Source organism: Oncorhynchus clarkii, chromosome 21 (assembly GCF_045791955.1).
Source record: "Oncorhynchus clarkii lewisi isolate Uvic-CL-2024 chromosome 21, UVic_Ocla_1.0, whole genome shotgun sequence".
Lineage (NCBI taxonomy): Eukaryota > Metazoa > Chordata > Actinopteri > Salmoniformes > Salmonidae > Oncorhynchus > Oncorhynchus clarkii.
The window spans coordinates 49,147,223-49,162,995 of NC_092167.1; the positions used below are offsets into that span (position 1 = coordinate 49,147,223).

The 15,773-nt window shown below is 43.9% G+C and overlaps 1 protein-coding gene across 1 annotated transcript in view; it reads left to right on the forward strand.

Moving 5' to 3' along the window:
- LOC139379504 (circularly permutated Ras protein 1-like) overlaps window positions 1–5,587 on the forward strand; it is a 33,953-nt gene extending 28,366 nt beyond the window's left edge. The window contains exon 18 of the mRNA XM_071122321.1: window positions 5,194–5,587. Within this exon, the coding sequence (XP_070978422.1) occupies window positions 5,194–5,292 (99 nt within the window). The 3' untranslated portion in view covers window positions 5,293–5,587. The remainder of the gene's footprint in view (window positions 1–5,193) is intronic.
- The last annotated feature ends 10,186 nt before the right edge of the window (window positions 5,588–15,773 follow it).

Here is a 15,773-nt window from a genome sequence, read left to right on the forward strand (position 1 = left end):
GAATGATGGCAGGACCTACTTCCTGTTAACACACAGTCCAGTTCAAAGTCAATGATGGCAGGCCCTACTTCCTGTAAACACACAGTCCAGTTCAAAGTCAATGATGACAGGCCCTACTTCCTGTAAACACACAGTCCAGTCCATTGTGAATGATGGCAGGCCCTACTTCCTGTAAACACACAGTCCAGTCCATTGTGAATGATGGCAGGCCCTACTTCCTGTAAACACACAGTCCAGTCCATTGTGAATGATGGCAGGCCCTACTTCCTGTAAACACACAGTCCAGTCCATTGTGAATGATGGCAGGCCCTACTTCCTGTAAACACACAGTCCAGTCCATTGTGAATGATGGCAGGCCCTACTTCCTGTAAACACACAGTCCAGTCCATTGTGAATGATGGCAGGCCCTACTTCCTGTAAACACACAGTCCAGTCCATTGTGAATGATGGCAGGCCCTACTTCCTGTAAACACACAGTCCAGTCCATTGTGAATGATGGCAGGCCCTACTTCCTGTAAACACACAGTCCAGTCCATTGTGAATGATGGCAGGCCCTACTTCCTGTAAACACACAGTCCAGTCCATTGTGAATGATGGCAGGCCCTACTTCCTGTAAACACACAGTCCAGTCCATTGTGAATGATGGCAGGCCCTACTTCCTGTAAACACACAGTCCAGTCCATTGTGAATGATGGCAGGCCCTACTTCCTGTAAGCACACAGTCCAGTCCATTGTGAATGATGGCAGGCCCTACTTCCTGTAAACACACAGTCCAGTCCATTGTGAATGATGGCAGGCCCTACTTCCTGTAAGCACACAGTCCAGTCCATTGTGAATGATGGCAGGCCCTACTTCCTGTAAACACACAGTCCAGTCCATTGTGAATGATGGCAGGCCCTACTTCCTGTAAACACACAGTCCAGTCCATTGTGAATGATGGCAGGCCCTACTTCCTGTAAACACACAGTCCAGTCCATTGTGAATGATGGTAGGCCCTACTTCCTGTAAACACACAGTCCAGTCCATTGTGAATGATGGCAGGCCCTACTTCCTGTAAACACACAGTCCAGTCCATTGTGAATGATGGCAGGCCCTACTTCCTGTAAACACACAGTCCAGTCCATTGTGAATGATGGCAGGCCCTACTTCCTGTAAACACACAGTCCAGTCCATTGTGAATGATGGCAGGCCCTACTTCCTGTAAACACACAGTCCAGTCCATTGTGAATGATGGTAGACCCTACTTCCTGTAAACACACAGTCCAGTCCATTGTGAATGATGGTAGACCCTACTTCCTGTAAACACACAGTCCAGTCCATTGTGAATGATGGCAGGCCCTACTTCCTGTAAACACACAGTCCAGTCCATTGTGAATGATGGCAGGCCCTACTTCCTGTAAACACACAGTCCAGTCCATTGTGAATGATGGCAGGCCCTACTTCCTGTAAACACACAGTCCAGTCCATTGTGAATGATGGCAGGCCCTACTTCCTGTAAACACACAGTCCAGTCCATTGTGAATGATGGTAGACCCTACTTCCTGTAAACACACAGTCCAGTCCATTGTGAATGATGGCAGGCCCTACTTCCTGTAAACACACAGTCCAGTCCATTGTGAATGATGGCAGACCCTACTTCCTGTAAACACACAGTCCAGTCCATTGTGAATGATGGCAGGCCCTACTTCCTGTAAACACACAGTCCAGTCCATTGTGAATGATGGCAGGCCCTACTTCCTGTAAACACACAGTCCAGTCCATTGTGAATGATGGCAGGCCCTACTTCCTGTAAACACACAGTCCAGTCCATTGTGAATGATGGTAGACCCTACTTCCTGTAAACACACAGTCCAGTCCATTGTGAATGATGGTAGACCCTACTTCCTGTAAACACACAGTCCAGTCCATTGTGAATGATGGTAGGCCCTACTTCCTGTAAACACACAGTCCAGTCCATTGTGAATGATGGCAGGCCCTACTTCCTGTAAACACACAGTCCAGTCCATTGTGAATGATGGCAGGCCCTACTTCCTGTAAACACACAGTCCAGTCCATTGTGAATGATGGCAGGCCCTACTTCCTGTAAACACACAGTCCAGTCCATTGTGAATGATGGTAGACCCTACTTCCTGTAAACACACAGTCCAGTCCATTGTGAATGATGGTAGACCCTACTTCCTGTAAACACACAGTCCAGTCCATTGTGAATGATGGTAGACCCTACTTCCTGTAAACACACAGTCCAGTCCATTGTGAATGATGGCAGGCCCTACTTCCTGTAAACACACAGTCCAGTCCATTGTGAATGATGGCAGGCCCTACTTCCTGTAAACACACAGTCCAGTCCATTGTGAATGATGGCAGGCCCTACTTCCTGTAAACACACAGTCCAGTCCATTGTGAATGATGGTAGACCCTACTTCCTGTAAACACACAGTCCAGTCCATTGTGAATGATGGTAGACCCTACTTCCTGTAAACACACAGTCCAGTCCATTGTGAATGATGGCAGGCCCTACTTCCTGTAAACACACAGTCCAGTCCATTGTGAATGATGGCAGGCCCTACTTCCTGTAAACACACAGTCCAGTCCATTGTGAATGATGGCAGGCCCTACTTCCTGTAAACACACAGTCCAGTCCATTGTGAATGATGGTAGACCCTACTTCCTGTAAACACACAGTCCAGTCCATTGTGAATGATGGCAGACCCTACTTCCTGTAAACACACAGTCCAGTCCATTGTGAATGATGGTAGACCCTACTTCCTGTAAACACACAGTCCAGTCCATTGTGAATGATGGCAGGCCCTACTTCCTGTAAACACACAGTCCAGTCCATTGTGAATGATGGCAGGCCCTACTTCCTGTAAACACACAGTCCAGTCCATTGTGAATGATGGCAGGCCCTACTTCCTGTAAACACACAGTCCAGTCCATTGTGAATGATGGTAGACCCTACTTCCTGTAAACACACAGTCCAGTCCATTGTGAATGATGGCAGGCCCTACTTCCTGTAAACACACAGTCCAGTCCATTGTGAATGATGGCAGGCCCTACTTCCTGTAAACACACAGTCCAGTCCATTGTGAATGATGGTAGACCCTACTTCCTGTAAACACACAGTCCAGTCCATTGTGAATGATGGCAGGCCCTACTTCCTGTAAACACACAGTCCAGTCCATTGTGAATGATGGTAGACCCTACTTCCTGTAAACACACAGTCCAGTCCATTGTGAATGATGGTAGACCCTACTTCCTGTAAACACACAGTCCAGTCCATTGTGAATGATGGTAGACCCTACTTCCTGTAAACACACAGTCCAGTCCATTGTGAATGATGGCAGGCCCTACTTCCTGTAAACACACAGTCCAGTCCATTGTGAATGATGGCAGGCCCTACTTCCTGTAAACACACAGTCCAGTCCATTGTGAATGATGGCAGACCTGTGTGGCAAATGGCATTATCTGCATAAAGGCCTACTGTAGCTCTGATTGGCTATGGTGCATGTGGTCTGCGTAGACTCCAGTCCTGGACGAGACAGATATTTTTATTAGGTTTTATTTACTGTAGTATCTATTAATTAACCAAATTACGCTTTCCCACTCTACATTGGTATAGAATCGCTTTCCCACTCTACATTGGTATAGAATCGCTTTCCCACTCTATACTGGTATAGAATCGCTTTCCCACTCTATATTGGTATAGAATATCTTTCCCACTCTATACTGGTATAGAATCGCTTTCCCACTCTATGTTGGTATAGAATCGCTTTCCCACTCTATATTGGTATAGAATTGCTTTCCCACTCTATATTGCTATAGAATCGCTTTCCCACTCTATATTGGTATAGAATCGCTTCCCCACTCTATATTGGTATAGAATCGCTTCCCCACTCTATATTGGTATAGAATCGCTTTCCCACTCTATATTGGTATAGAATCACTTTCCCACTCTATATTAGTATAGAATATTTTTCCCACTCTATATTGGTATAGAATATCTTTCCCACTCTATATTGGTATAGAATCACTTTCCCACTCTATATTAGTATAGAATATCTTTCCCACTCTATATTGGTATAGAATATCTTTCCCACTCTATATTGGTATAGAATCGCTTTCCCACTCGATATTGCTATAGAATCGCTTTCCCACTCTATATTGGTATAGAATCGCTTTCCCACTCTATATTGCTATAGAATCGCTTTCCCACTCTATATTGCTATAGAATCGCTTTCCCACTCGATATTGCTATAGAATCGCTTTCCCACTCTATATTGGTATAGAATCGCTTTCCCACTCTATATTGCTATAGAATCGCTTTCCCACTCTATATTGGTATAGAATCGCTTTCCCACTCTATATTGCTATAGAATCGCTTTCCCACTCTACATTGCAATAGATTTTTCACATATGTCTTAGAATATGTAATCCCCAAACATTCTAAGAATTTCAGAAAACGTGAAAATGACCATATCTTAGTGCTCTCCAGTTAGATTATTTTTCTTTTTATGTCATATTTTTCCTGGGGTTGTAAATTAACAGATTTTAATCAGATTTAATGTTGCTAAAGAACTGTCCGTTCCACTTTAATAGACCAATAAGAAAGAGAGTTCCAAACCGCTCTGCCGATATCAGATCATTTTCTGTTTTCCCCTCCCCACTCAGACCACTCCCAGACAGTCCTAACTAAATTCTTGCTTGAGAAATTGCTTTTTTGCTATTTACATTTTAGTTTTAAAACAATCACAGAACCCAGAAATTAAATTGAGATAAAAACAGTTGCATTGGACCTTTAATTGATCAAACAATCAATAAATTAAATCAATCAAACTCTGTCTCTCTATCACTCTCTCTCTCTCTCTTGCTCTTTCACAGAATTATCGAACTTCCTGTGGCAAAAGGATCGTTTTCAAGACATTGAGAGAGAGAATGAAAGAGAGACATTTGCCTCAGGATAGAAATACCTCCTACTACACAAATGAGGATATCCTCATTGTGTCACTGTGCTAAATCTATTGTGTAATATCTTTCTCTCTTTCCCCCCATATCGCTCTTCCTGCCATGCCCTCTCTCTCAATTTCTCCAAGACGAGAGCAAGACCAAGGCCTCTGAGTCTACTCCCGTAAACGTATGTCTAGTCCACACACACACACACACTCACCTGACCCCGCTCCCTGTGTTTGCTCCCAGGCCCTCTCTGATGAGGCAGCTGAGGTGGTGTACCAGATGAAGAGAGCCAGCAGTGTGGACCAGAGAAGAAGGAAACAGACAGGCATGGTGGCTCTGTGAAACCAGCAGTGTGGACCAGAGAAGAAGGAAACAGACAGGCATGGTAGCTCTGTGAAACCAGCAGTGTGGACCAGAGAAGAAGGAAACAGACAGGCATGGTGGCTCTGTGAGGAGCCAGTCCAGAGCAGTCACAGGTGGCAGAGCCAGTTGCAGCATCAACAGTAGGCCAAACTGGTAGCCATGTTAGAGACTGTCCACTCTCTCAAATAACTCCTAATGTACTACCTAAATATGATATAAATACATGTTGTATGAATGTTTGGTACTGTACTTAAAAATAAATTAAGATGATGGTGTTTTGATTTTGTTATAAGACCTATTGTAAAGTTACCCATGGGAGTCCTTTTCCCAAATGGCTTAAACCTGCTGGTTTCTCTTTATCTGACCACCTCACACACATACACTCACCATCTGGTCAACTGGTAACTGAAGAATAAACCTGATGCACACATATCATTTCTCCTCTCTCTCTCTCTCTCTCTCTCTCTCTCTCTCTCTCTCTCTCTCTCTCTCTCTCTCTCTCTCTCTCTCTCTCTCTCTCTCTCTCTCTCTCTCTCTCTCTCTCTCTCTCTCTCTCTCTCTCTCTCTCTCTCTCTCTCTCTCTCTCTCTCTCCTCTCTCTCTCTCTCTCTCTCTTCCTCTCTCTCTCTCTCTCTCTCTCTGGGGAAGTAAGGACTTTTTAGGCAGACAGCAGACGAACTCCCCTTATCTACAGCAGTGGGTTCTCAACCCTGCTGCTGGAGACACAAAGGGGTTGAGACACAACCCAGGGTTGAGAGCCATTGATCTACGGCAGCTGGCACTGGTGAAATAAAGACATTGACCCACCACCTGATCATACTTATTGTCTACATGGCCAACTGCTCGTTGAACATCTCATTCCAAAACCACAGGCATTAATATGGAGTTGGTGCCCCCATCCCTTTGCTGCTATAACAGCCTCCACTCTTCTGGGAAGGCTTTCCACTAGATGTAGGAACATTGCTGCTATAACAGCCTCCACTCTTCTGGGAAGGCTTTCCTCTAGATGTAGGAACATTGCTGCTATAACAGCCTCCACTCTTCTGGGAAGGCTTTCCTCTAGATGTAGGAACATTGCTGCTATAACAGCCTCCACTCTTCTGGGAAGGCTTTCCTCTAGATGTAGGAACATTGCTGCTATAACAGCCTCCACTCTTCTGGGAAGGCTTTCCACTAGATGTTGGAACATTGCTGCTATAACAGCCTCCACTCTTCTGGGAAGGCTTTCCACTAGATGTTGGAACATTGCTGCGGGGACTTGCTTCCATTCAACCACAAAGAGCATTAGTGAGGTCGAGCACTAATGTTGGGCGATTAGGACTGCATCGCAGTCGGCGTTCCAATTCATACCAAAGGTGTTCGATGGGGTGAGGTCAGGGCTCTGTGCAGACCAGTCATGTTCTTCCACACCGATCTCGACAAACCATTTGTCTATGGACCTCGCTTTGTGCACGGGTGCATTGTCATGCTGAAACAGGAAAGGGCCTTCCCCAAACTGTTGCCACAAAAGTTGGAAGCACAGAATCATCTAGAATGTCATTGTCTGCTGTAGCATTAAGATTTCCCTTCACTGGAACTAAGGGGTCTAGCCCGAACCATGAAAAACAGCCCCAGACCATTATTCCTCCTCCACCAAACTTTACAGTTTGCACTATGCATTGGGGCAGGTAGCTTTACACCACTTTACACCACTTTACACCACTCCAGCCGACGCTTGGCAACCCCTTTTATGAAGCTCCCGACTAACAGTTTTTGTGGTGACGTCGCTTCCAAAGGCAATTTGTGAGTGTTGCAACCGAGTACAGATGATTTTTACGTGCTTCGCGGCTGAGCCGTTGTTGCTCTTAGATGTTTCCACTTCACAATAACAGCCCTTACAGTTGACCGGGGCAGCTCTAGCAGGGCAGATATTTGACGAACTGACTCCTTGGAAAGGTGGCGTCCTGTGACGGTGACACTTCGAAAGTCACTGAGCTCTTCAGTACGGCCCATTCTACTGCCAATGTTTGTCTATGGAGATTGCATGGCTTGTGTGCTCGATTTTATACACACCTGTCAGCAATGGGTGTGGCTGAAATAGCTGAATCCACTCATTAGAAGGCTTGTCCACATACTTTTGGCACAATAGACTGTTCTCTCTGCTTCCGCATGGTAAGCGGTACAATAGACTGTTCTCTCTGCTTCCGCACGGTAAGCGGTACAATAGACTGTTCTCTCTGCTTCCTCACGGTAAGCGGTACAATAGACTGTTCTCTCTGCTTCCGCAGGGTAAGCGGTACAATAGACTGTTCTCTCTGCTTCCGCAGGGTAAGCAGTACAATAGACTGTTCTCTCTGCTTCCGCATGGTAAGCGGTACAATAGACTGTTCTCTCTGCTTCCGCAGGGTAAGCGGTACAATAGACTGTTCTCTCTGCTTCCGCAGGGTAAGCGGTACAATAGACTGTTCTCTCTGCTTCCGCACGGTAAGCGGTACAATAGACCGTTCTCTCTGCTTCCGCAGGGTAAGCGGTACAATAGACTGTTCTCTCTGCTTCTGCACGGTAAGCGGTACAATAGACTGTTCTCTCTGCTTCCGCACGGTAAGCGGTACAATCGACTGTTCTCTCTGCTTCCGCACGGTAAGCGGTACAATCGACTGTTCTCTCTGCTTCCGCAGGGTAAGCGGTACAATAGACTGTTCTCTCTGCTTCCGCATGGTAAGCGGTACCGGTGCATCAAGTCTGACCAACAGGCTTCCTAGCAGATTCTATTCCCAATCCATAAGCTAAATAGTTAACAAAATGGCTACATCTGAGTTGACCCTTGCAGTTACATTGGAAAAAAGTATGCGAACCCCTTGGAAATACCTGGATTTCTGCATAACTTGGCAATGAAACTTGATCTGATCTTCATCTAGATCACAACAATAGACAGACACAGTCTGATTAAACTAATAACACACACAAAATTATACATTTTCATGTCTTGTGTAAACATGCATAGTATAGGAAAAAGTACATGAACCCTTGGATTTAATAACTGGTTTGTCCTTTGCAGCAAGAACATCAACCAAACGTTTTCTGTAGTTGCGGATCAGAACTGCGCAACGGTAAGGAGGAATTTTGGACCATTCCTCTTTACAAAACTGTTTCAGTTCAGGAATATTATTGGGATGTCTGGTGTGAACTGCTCTCTTGAGGTCATGCCACAGCATCTCAATCAGGTTGAGGTCAGGACTCTGACTGGGGCACTGCAGAAGGCATATTTTCCCTCTGTTGAAGCCATTCAGTTGTTGATTTACTTGTGTGTTTTGGGTCGTTGTCCTGTTGTATCACCCAACTGCTGTTGAGCTTCAATTGGCGGACAGATAGCCTTGCATTGTCCTGCAAAATGTCTTGGGAATTCATTGTTCCGTCGATGATAGCAAGCTGTCCAAGCAGTCAAAAACCATGATGCTAACTTCACCATACTTGTTGGGATGACGTTTTGATGTTGGTGTGCTGTGTCTTTTTATCTCCACACATAGAGTTGAAGTCGGAAGTTTACATACACCTTAGCCAAATACATTTAAAATCAGTTTTTCACAATTCCTGACATTTAATCCTAGTAAATATTCCCTGTTTTAGGTCAGTTAGGATCACCACTTTATTTTAAGAATGTGAAATGTCAGAATAATAGTAGAGAGAATGATTTATTTCAGCTTTTATTTCTTTCATCACATTCCCGTGGGTCAGAAGTTTACATACACTCAATTAGTATTTGGTATCATTGTCTTTAAATTGTTTATTTTCAAACGTTTCGGGTAGCCTTCCACAAGCTTCCACAAAAAGTTTGGTGAATTTTGGCCCATTCCTCCTGAGATAGCTGGTGTAACTGAGTAAGCTTTGTAGGCCTCCTTGCCTCCTTGCTGTCCATTTGGAAGACCCATTTGCGACCAAGCTTTAACTTCCTGACTGATGTCTTGAGATGTTGCTTCAATATATCCACATAATTTTCCTTTCCTGATGAAGCCATCTATTCTGTGAAGTGCACCAGTCCCTCCTGCAGCAAAGCACCCCCACAACATGATGCTGCCACCCCCGTGCTTCACGGTTGGGATGGTGTTCTTCAGCTTACAAGCCTACACATTTTTACTTCAAACATAACGATGGTCATTATGGCCAAACGGATCTATTTATGTTTCATCAGACCAGGGGACATTTCTCCAAAAAGTACAATGTTTGTCCCCATGTGCAGTTGCAAATAGTGGTCTGGCTTTTTTATGGCGGTTTTGGAGCAGTGGCTTCTTCCTTGCTGAGCGGTCGTTCAGGTTATGTCAATATAGGACTCGTTTTACTGTGGATATAGATACTTTTGTACCTGTTTCCTCCAGCATCTTCACAAGGTCCTTTGCTGTTGTTCTGGGATTGATTTGCACTTTTCGCACCAAAGTACGCTCATCTCTAGGAGACAGAATGCGTCTTCTTCCTGAGCGGTATGACGGCTGCGTGGTCCCATGGTGTTTATGCTTGGGTACTATTGTTTGTACAGATGAATGTGGTACCTTCAGGCGTTTGGAAATTGCTCCCAATGATAAACCAGGCTTGTGGAGGTCTACAATTTTATTTCTGATGTCTTGGCTGATATCATTTGATTTTTCCATTGATGTCAAGCAAAGAGGCACTGGGTTTGAAGGTAGGCCTTGAAATACATCCACAGGTACACCTCCAATTGACTCAAATTATGTCAATTAGCCTATCAGAAGCTTCTAAAGCCATGACATAATTGTCTGGAATTTATTCAATATAGATTTTTTTTTAAATACAATAATTTGTGTGTAAGTAGTTTAAGCACACTATGTATGTATTTTGTTGTGACTTAGATAAAAATCGGATAAAATGTTATGACCAATTTATGCAGAAATCCAGGAAATTCCAAATTGTTCACATACTTTTTCTTGCCAGTGTATTTATTTGTATTTGTATATATGTACACTGACAGGACTCTACACTCTGACAGGACTCTACACTCTGACAGGACTCTACACACAGACAGGACTCTACACACAGACAGGACTCTACACACAGACAGGACTCTACACACAGACAGGACTCTACACACAGAGAGAGAGAGAGAGAGAGAGAGAGAGAGAGAGAGAGAGAGAGAGAGAGAGAGAGAGAGAGAGAGAGAGAGAGAGAGAGAGAGAGAGAGAGAGAGAGACTGCGACTGCTTCCATGTTGATCCGTGTGTGAGACCTGCCACTTGGACTTGTGTGACCTGGACAATAAGAATCAACTTAGAGGAGACACAACTCAGGAGCAGGGCTCTATTGTACCTCCATCAGGTCCTAATGGCCTGGTACTCCAATCAAGTTGTAGAAACATCTCAAGGATGATCAATGGAAACAGGAAACAGGATACACCTGAGCTCAATTTCGAGTCGCATAGCAAAGGGACTGAATACTTATGTAAATAAGGTATTTCTGTTTTTTAATTTTTATAAATTTGCAAAGATTAACAGAAACTGCTTTCGCTTTGTAATTATGGAGTATTGTGTGTAGATTGCTGAGGATTTTTTATTTATTTAATCCATTTTAGAATAAGGCTGTAATGTAACAAAATGTGGAAAAAGTCGAGGGGGTCTGAATACTTTCTGAAGTCAATGTGTATATAATTTAAGAAAATAGATATACTAAAAAACGACATATGTTGAACGAATGTGGTATTAATCAGAACTTGCAGTTTGAAAGTACAGTTGAACAAAAAGTATTAAGTATTACTACAAAGACTGTAGTTCAAACATTTGTCCACCAGAGAGCAGACTTTCTTTCCCTTAATCTCAATAAACAATTTACCGGTTGAAAGTAAACAAAAATGTATAAAAAATATACATGAACACAATGTTATACAAATATGCAAATTAAGTGATATCTCATTTAATATGCACAATATTAGCATATTACCGAAATCCCTTTTTCTGGACACTGGATAAAGTCGGCCTAAATATCTGTGTGTCATTTTGTTAAGACACTCCAGGACAAGAGAGAGAGAGCTGATTGTGGATGAATACATTTTTAAAAAAAAATATCTTTCTACTTGTAAAATACTAAAGACCAAGGCATTTTTGGTGCATTTTTCCCCCCCAAAAAATGTTATCAAGAATAAAAAATGTACAGCATATCAACAATTCCCTCTTGGGAGTGTACAAAACATTAAGAACACCTGCTCTTTCCAGGACATAGACTGACCAGGTGAATCCAGGTTAAAGATACTCAGAGTGTACAAAACATTAAGAACACCTGCTCTTTCCAGGACATAGACTGACCAGGTGAATCCAGGTTAAAGATACTCAGAGTGAACAAAACATTAGGAACACCTGTTCTTTCCGTGGCAGACTGACCAGGTGAATCCAGGTTAAAGATACTCTGAGTGAACAAAACATTATAAACACCTGCTCTTTCCATGACATAGACTGACCAGGTGAATCCAGGTGAAAGCTATGATCCCTTATTGATGTCACTTGTTAAATCCACTTCAAAATCAGTGTAGATCAGGGTATTTATTAAGGATCCCCAGGACTCTTTAAGGCAGTTTTACCATTTTAAAAACATTACAATACATTCATTACAGAATTTACAACACACTATGTGTGTGCCCTCGGGCCCATACTCCATTACCACATATCCACAACACAAAATCCATCTGTACATGTGTGTATAGTGAGTATGTTATTATGTGTGTGTGCATGCATGCGTCTATGCTCATGTCTGTCTTGCCTCAGTCCCCACTGTTCCATTAGGTGTATTTAAAAAAAAGAGTTTACAAAAAATCTGATTCTACTGCTTGTTACCTGATGTGGATTATTCTCTCTCTCTCTCTCTCTCTCTCTCTCTCTCTCTCTCTCTCTCTCTCTCTCTCTCTCTCTACCCAAACTCTGTCTTTCTTTCACTGTCTCCCTGAACTCTCTCTGTCTCTTTGTCCCTCCCTGGGTGAATTCTAACGGTCTGATCCCTCAGCCTGTCTGGACTCGTTCTGAATAACAGTCAAAGCAGGGAGGGACAGAGAGGGTGTGTGAGAGGGATAGATGCCGTACTGCTACCTGGCCGCTAGAGCAGGTAGGATCCGGATAAGGTGAAACAGTGCCACTGGTATCTTTAAAAAATATCAAGTCAATCGTCCTCTGCAACATGACCTGCCAAACCTCGCTTCTTAACACCCACCTGCTTAATCAACATGTCAGAGGAAACACTGTTCAACTGACAACCGAGGTCAGCCTGCAGGAGCCCAGCTCTCTACAAGGAGTCGCTAGAGTGCAATGAGCCAAGTAAAGCACCAAACCCTAATGACGCTGGGCCAATCGTGCGCCGCCCACCCACTGCGCTCTAGCGACTCCTTGTAGAGAGCTGGGCTCCTGCAGGCTGATCTCGGTTGTCAGTTGAACAGTGTTTCCTCTGGAAAAAAGTTATCTTGCAAATTCAGAGGGTGAAATAGACTTTTAGAAGTCTTTATTTTATTACTTTGGTTAATGCACGAGTACCTTTTTTCAAACTCCTATCATAACATAATTGTATTAAGTCCAACATATTACTGTTCTTGAAGTTTAAAATGCATTTGTCATTTCTAAATGTGTAATGCGATAGGCATTTTTTTTTCAAATTTTTAAACGCACAAAAATACTTATTTCAATCAGTTGTCTTGCTCAAATGAAGTGGATGATGACTCCAGATTTAAACTAATGAGTGAACCAGTCCAGAGAAAGCAACTTCGGATAACTGAGATGCGGCACTAAAAGTCATTTAATGATATTGATTGATATTGACTCAATCGTATCAATTGGTCAACAATGTTTATCTTGGATAATGCCAAGTTGTTTTAGTCGCTCGCTTTGTGTCTTTGTTTGTAATTTAGTCAGAAATGTATTGACACTTTGAAAACAACAACAGACATATTTAAAGTTGTGGGACTTTTTCTCATATTCTCATATTCATTCAACTTCACTAAAAGCACTAGGATAACTTGTGTATCTTGTGGCTTAAGTCTGATGGGGTGACAACCGGTTTGTCGTCTCTGGTGACAGAATGACCTGACAGTTATAAATCAGTTTGTGACAAACACACACACCCACACCGACACCGACACACACACACACACACACACACACACACACACACACACACACACACACACACACACACACACACACACACATACATATGTTCTGGGATTTATCCGATAACATTGACGAGTTTACCACACCGGCTTCATTAATAAGTGCATAAACTACGTCTTCCCCACAGTGACCGTACATATCCCAACCAGAAGCCATGGATTAAAGGCAACATCCGCAACGAGTTAAAGGCTAAAGCTGCCACTTTCAAGGAGCGGAATACTAATCCGGATGCTTATAAGAAATCCCACTACGACCTCCAACGAGCCATTAAACAGGCAAAGCGTCAATAAAAGACAAGATCACATTACTATCCCCGTAGCACTCACATCTGTAGCTTTGAATTGCTTTGAAAGGCTGGTCATGGCTCACATCACTGCCATCATCCCAGACACCCTGGATCACTCCAATTCGCATAACGCCCCAACAAATACACAGATGATGCAATCTCCAATCTCCATTGCACTCCACACTGCTCTTTCCCACATGGACAAGAGGAACACCTATATGAGAATGCTGTTCATTGACTACAGCTCAGTGTTCAACACCATAGTGCCCTCCAAGCTCATCACTAAGCTAAGGACACTGGGACTGAACCCCCACTGCAACAGGATCCTGGACTTCCTGACGGGCCGCCCCCAGGTGTCGAGGCAACAACACATTCGCCACACTGATCCTCAAGACAGTGGTCCTTCAGGGGTGCATGTTTAGTCCCCTCCTGTACTCCCTGTTCACCCACGACTGTGTGGTCGCGCACGACTGTGTGGTCGCGCACGAAGAGCTTCAAGTTCCTCTGTGTCCACATCACTAAGACATGAACATGGTCCACACACACCAACACAGTCATGAAGAGGGCACAACAACACGCCTCTTCCCCATCAGGAGGCTGAAAAGATTTGGCCCTCAGATCCTCAAAATGTTATACAGCTGCACCATTGAGAGCATCTTGACTGGCTGCATCACCGCTTGGTATGGCAACTGCTGGGCATCCGGCCGCAAGGCGCTACAGAGGGTTGTGCATACGGCCCAGTACATAACTGGGGCTGAGCTTCCTACCATCCAGGAATATACCAGGCGGTGTCAGAGGAAGGCCCTAGCCACCCAAGTCATGGACTGTTCTCTCTGCTACCACACGGCAAGCGGTACCGATGAACCTGTCTGGAATCAACAGGCCCCTGAACAGTTTCTATCCCCAAGTCATAAGACTATTAAATAGTTAAGCAAATAGATACCCAAACTATCTGCATTGACCCTATTTGCATCAACTCTTGTGACTCATCACATACACTGCTGCTACTGTTTACTATCTATCCTGTTGCCTAGTCACTTTACCCCTACCTATATGTACATATCTACCTAATTGACCTTGTATCCCTGCACATGGACTCAGTACTGGTACCTTGTGTATACAGCCAAGTTATCAAATAGCCCACCCATTTTTACCTACCTCATCCCCATACTGTTTTTATTTATTTACTTTTCTGCTCTTCTGCTGTACATGACCATCTGATCATTTATCACTCCAGTGTTAATCTGCAAAATTGTAATTATTCGCCTACCTCCTCATGCCTTTTGCACACAATGTATATAGACTCTCCATTTTTTCTACTGTGTTATTGACTTGTTAATTGTTTACTCCATGTGTAACTCTGTTGTCTGTTCACACTGCTATGCTTTATCTTGGCCAGGTCGCAGTTGCAAATGAGAACTTGTTCTCAACTAGCCTACCTGGTTAAATAAAGGTGTTCTCAACTAGCCTACCTGGTTAAATAAAGGTGTTCTCAACTAGCCTACCTGGTTAAATAAAGGTGTTCTCAACTAGCCTACCTGGTTAAATAAAGGTGAAATAAAAAATAAATAAAGAATCATTACTCATGGTGTATTTATTTATTGTGTTATGACTTTTTCTATATTTTTCTCTCTGCATTGTTGGGAAGGGCCTGTAAGTAAACATTTCACTGTTAGTCTACACCCGTTGTTTACGACGCATGTGACAAATACAATTTGATTTGCTCACCAAATGCATCCTCTCTCCTCTCTCCTCTCTCCTCTCTCCTGCGTCCTCTCTCCTCTCTCCTGCGTCCTCTCTCCTCTGTCCTCTCTCCTGCGTCCTCTCTCCTCTGTCCTCTCTCCTCTGTCCTGCGTCCTCTCTCCTGCGTCCTCTCTCCTCTCTCCTGCGTCCTCGCTCCTCTGTCCTCTCTCCTGCGTCCTCTCTCCTCTCTCCTGCGTCCTCGCTCCTCTGTCCTCTCTCCTGCGTCCTGTCTCTTTTCTCCTGCGTCCTCGCTCCTCTGTCCTCTCTCCTCTGTCTTTTCTCCTGCGTCCTCTCTCCTGCGTCC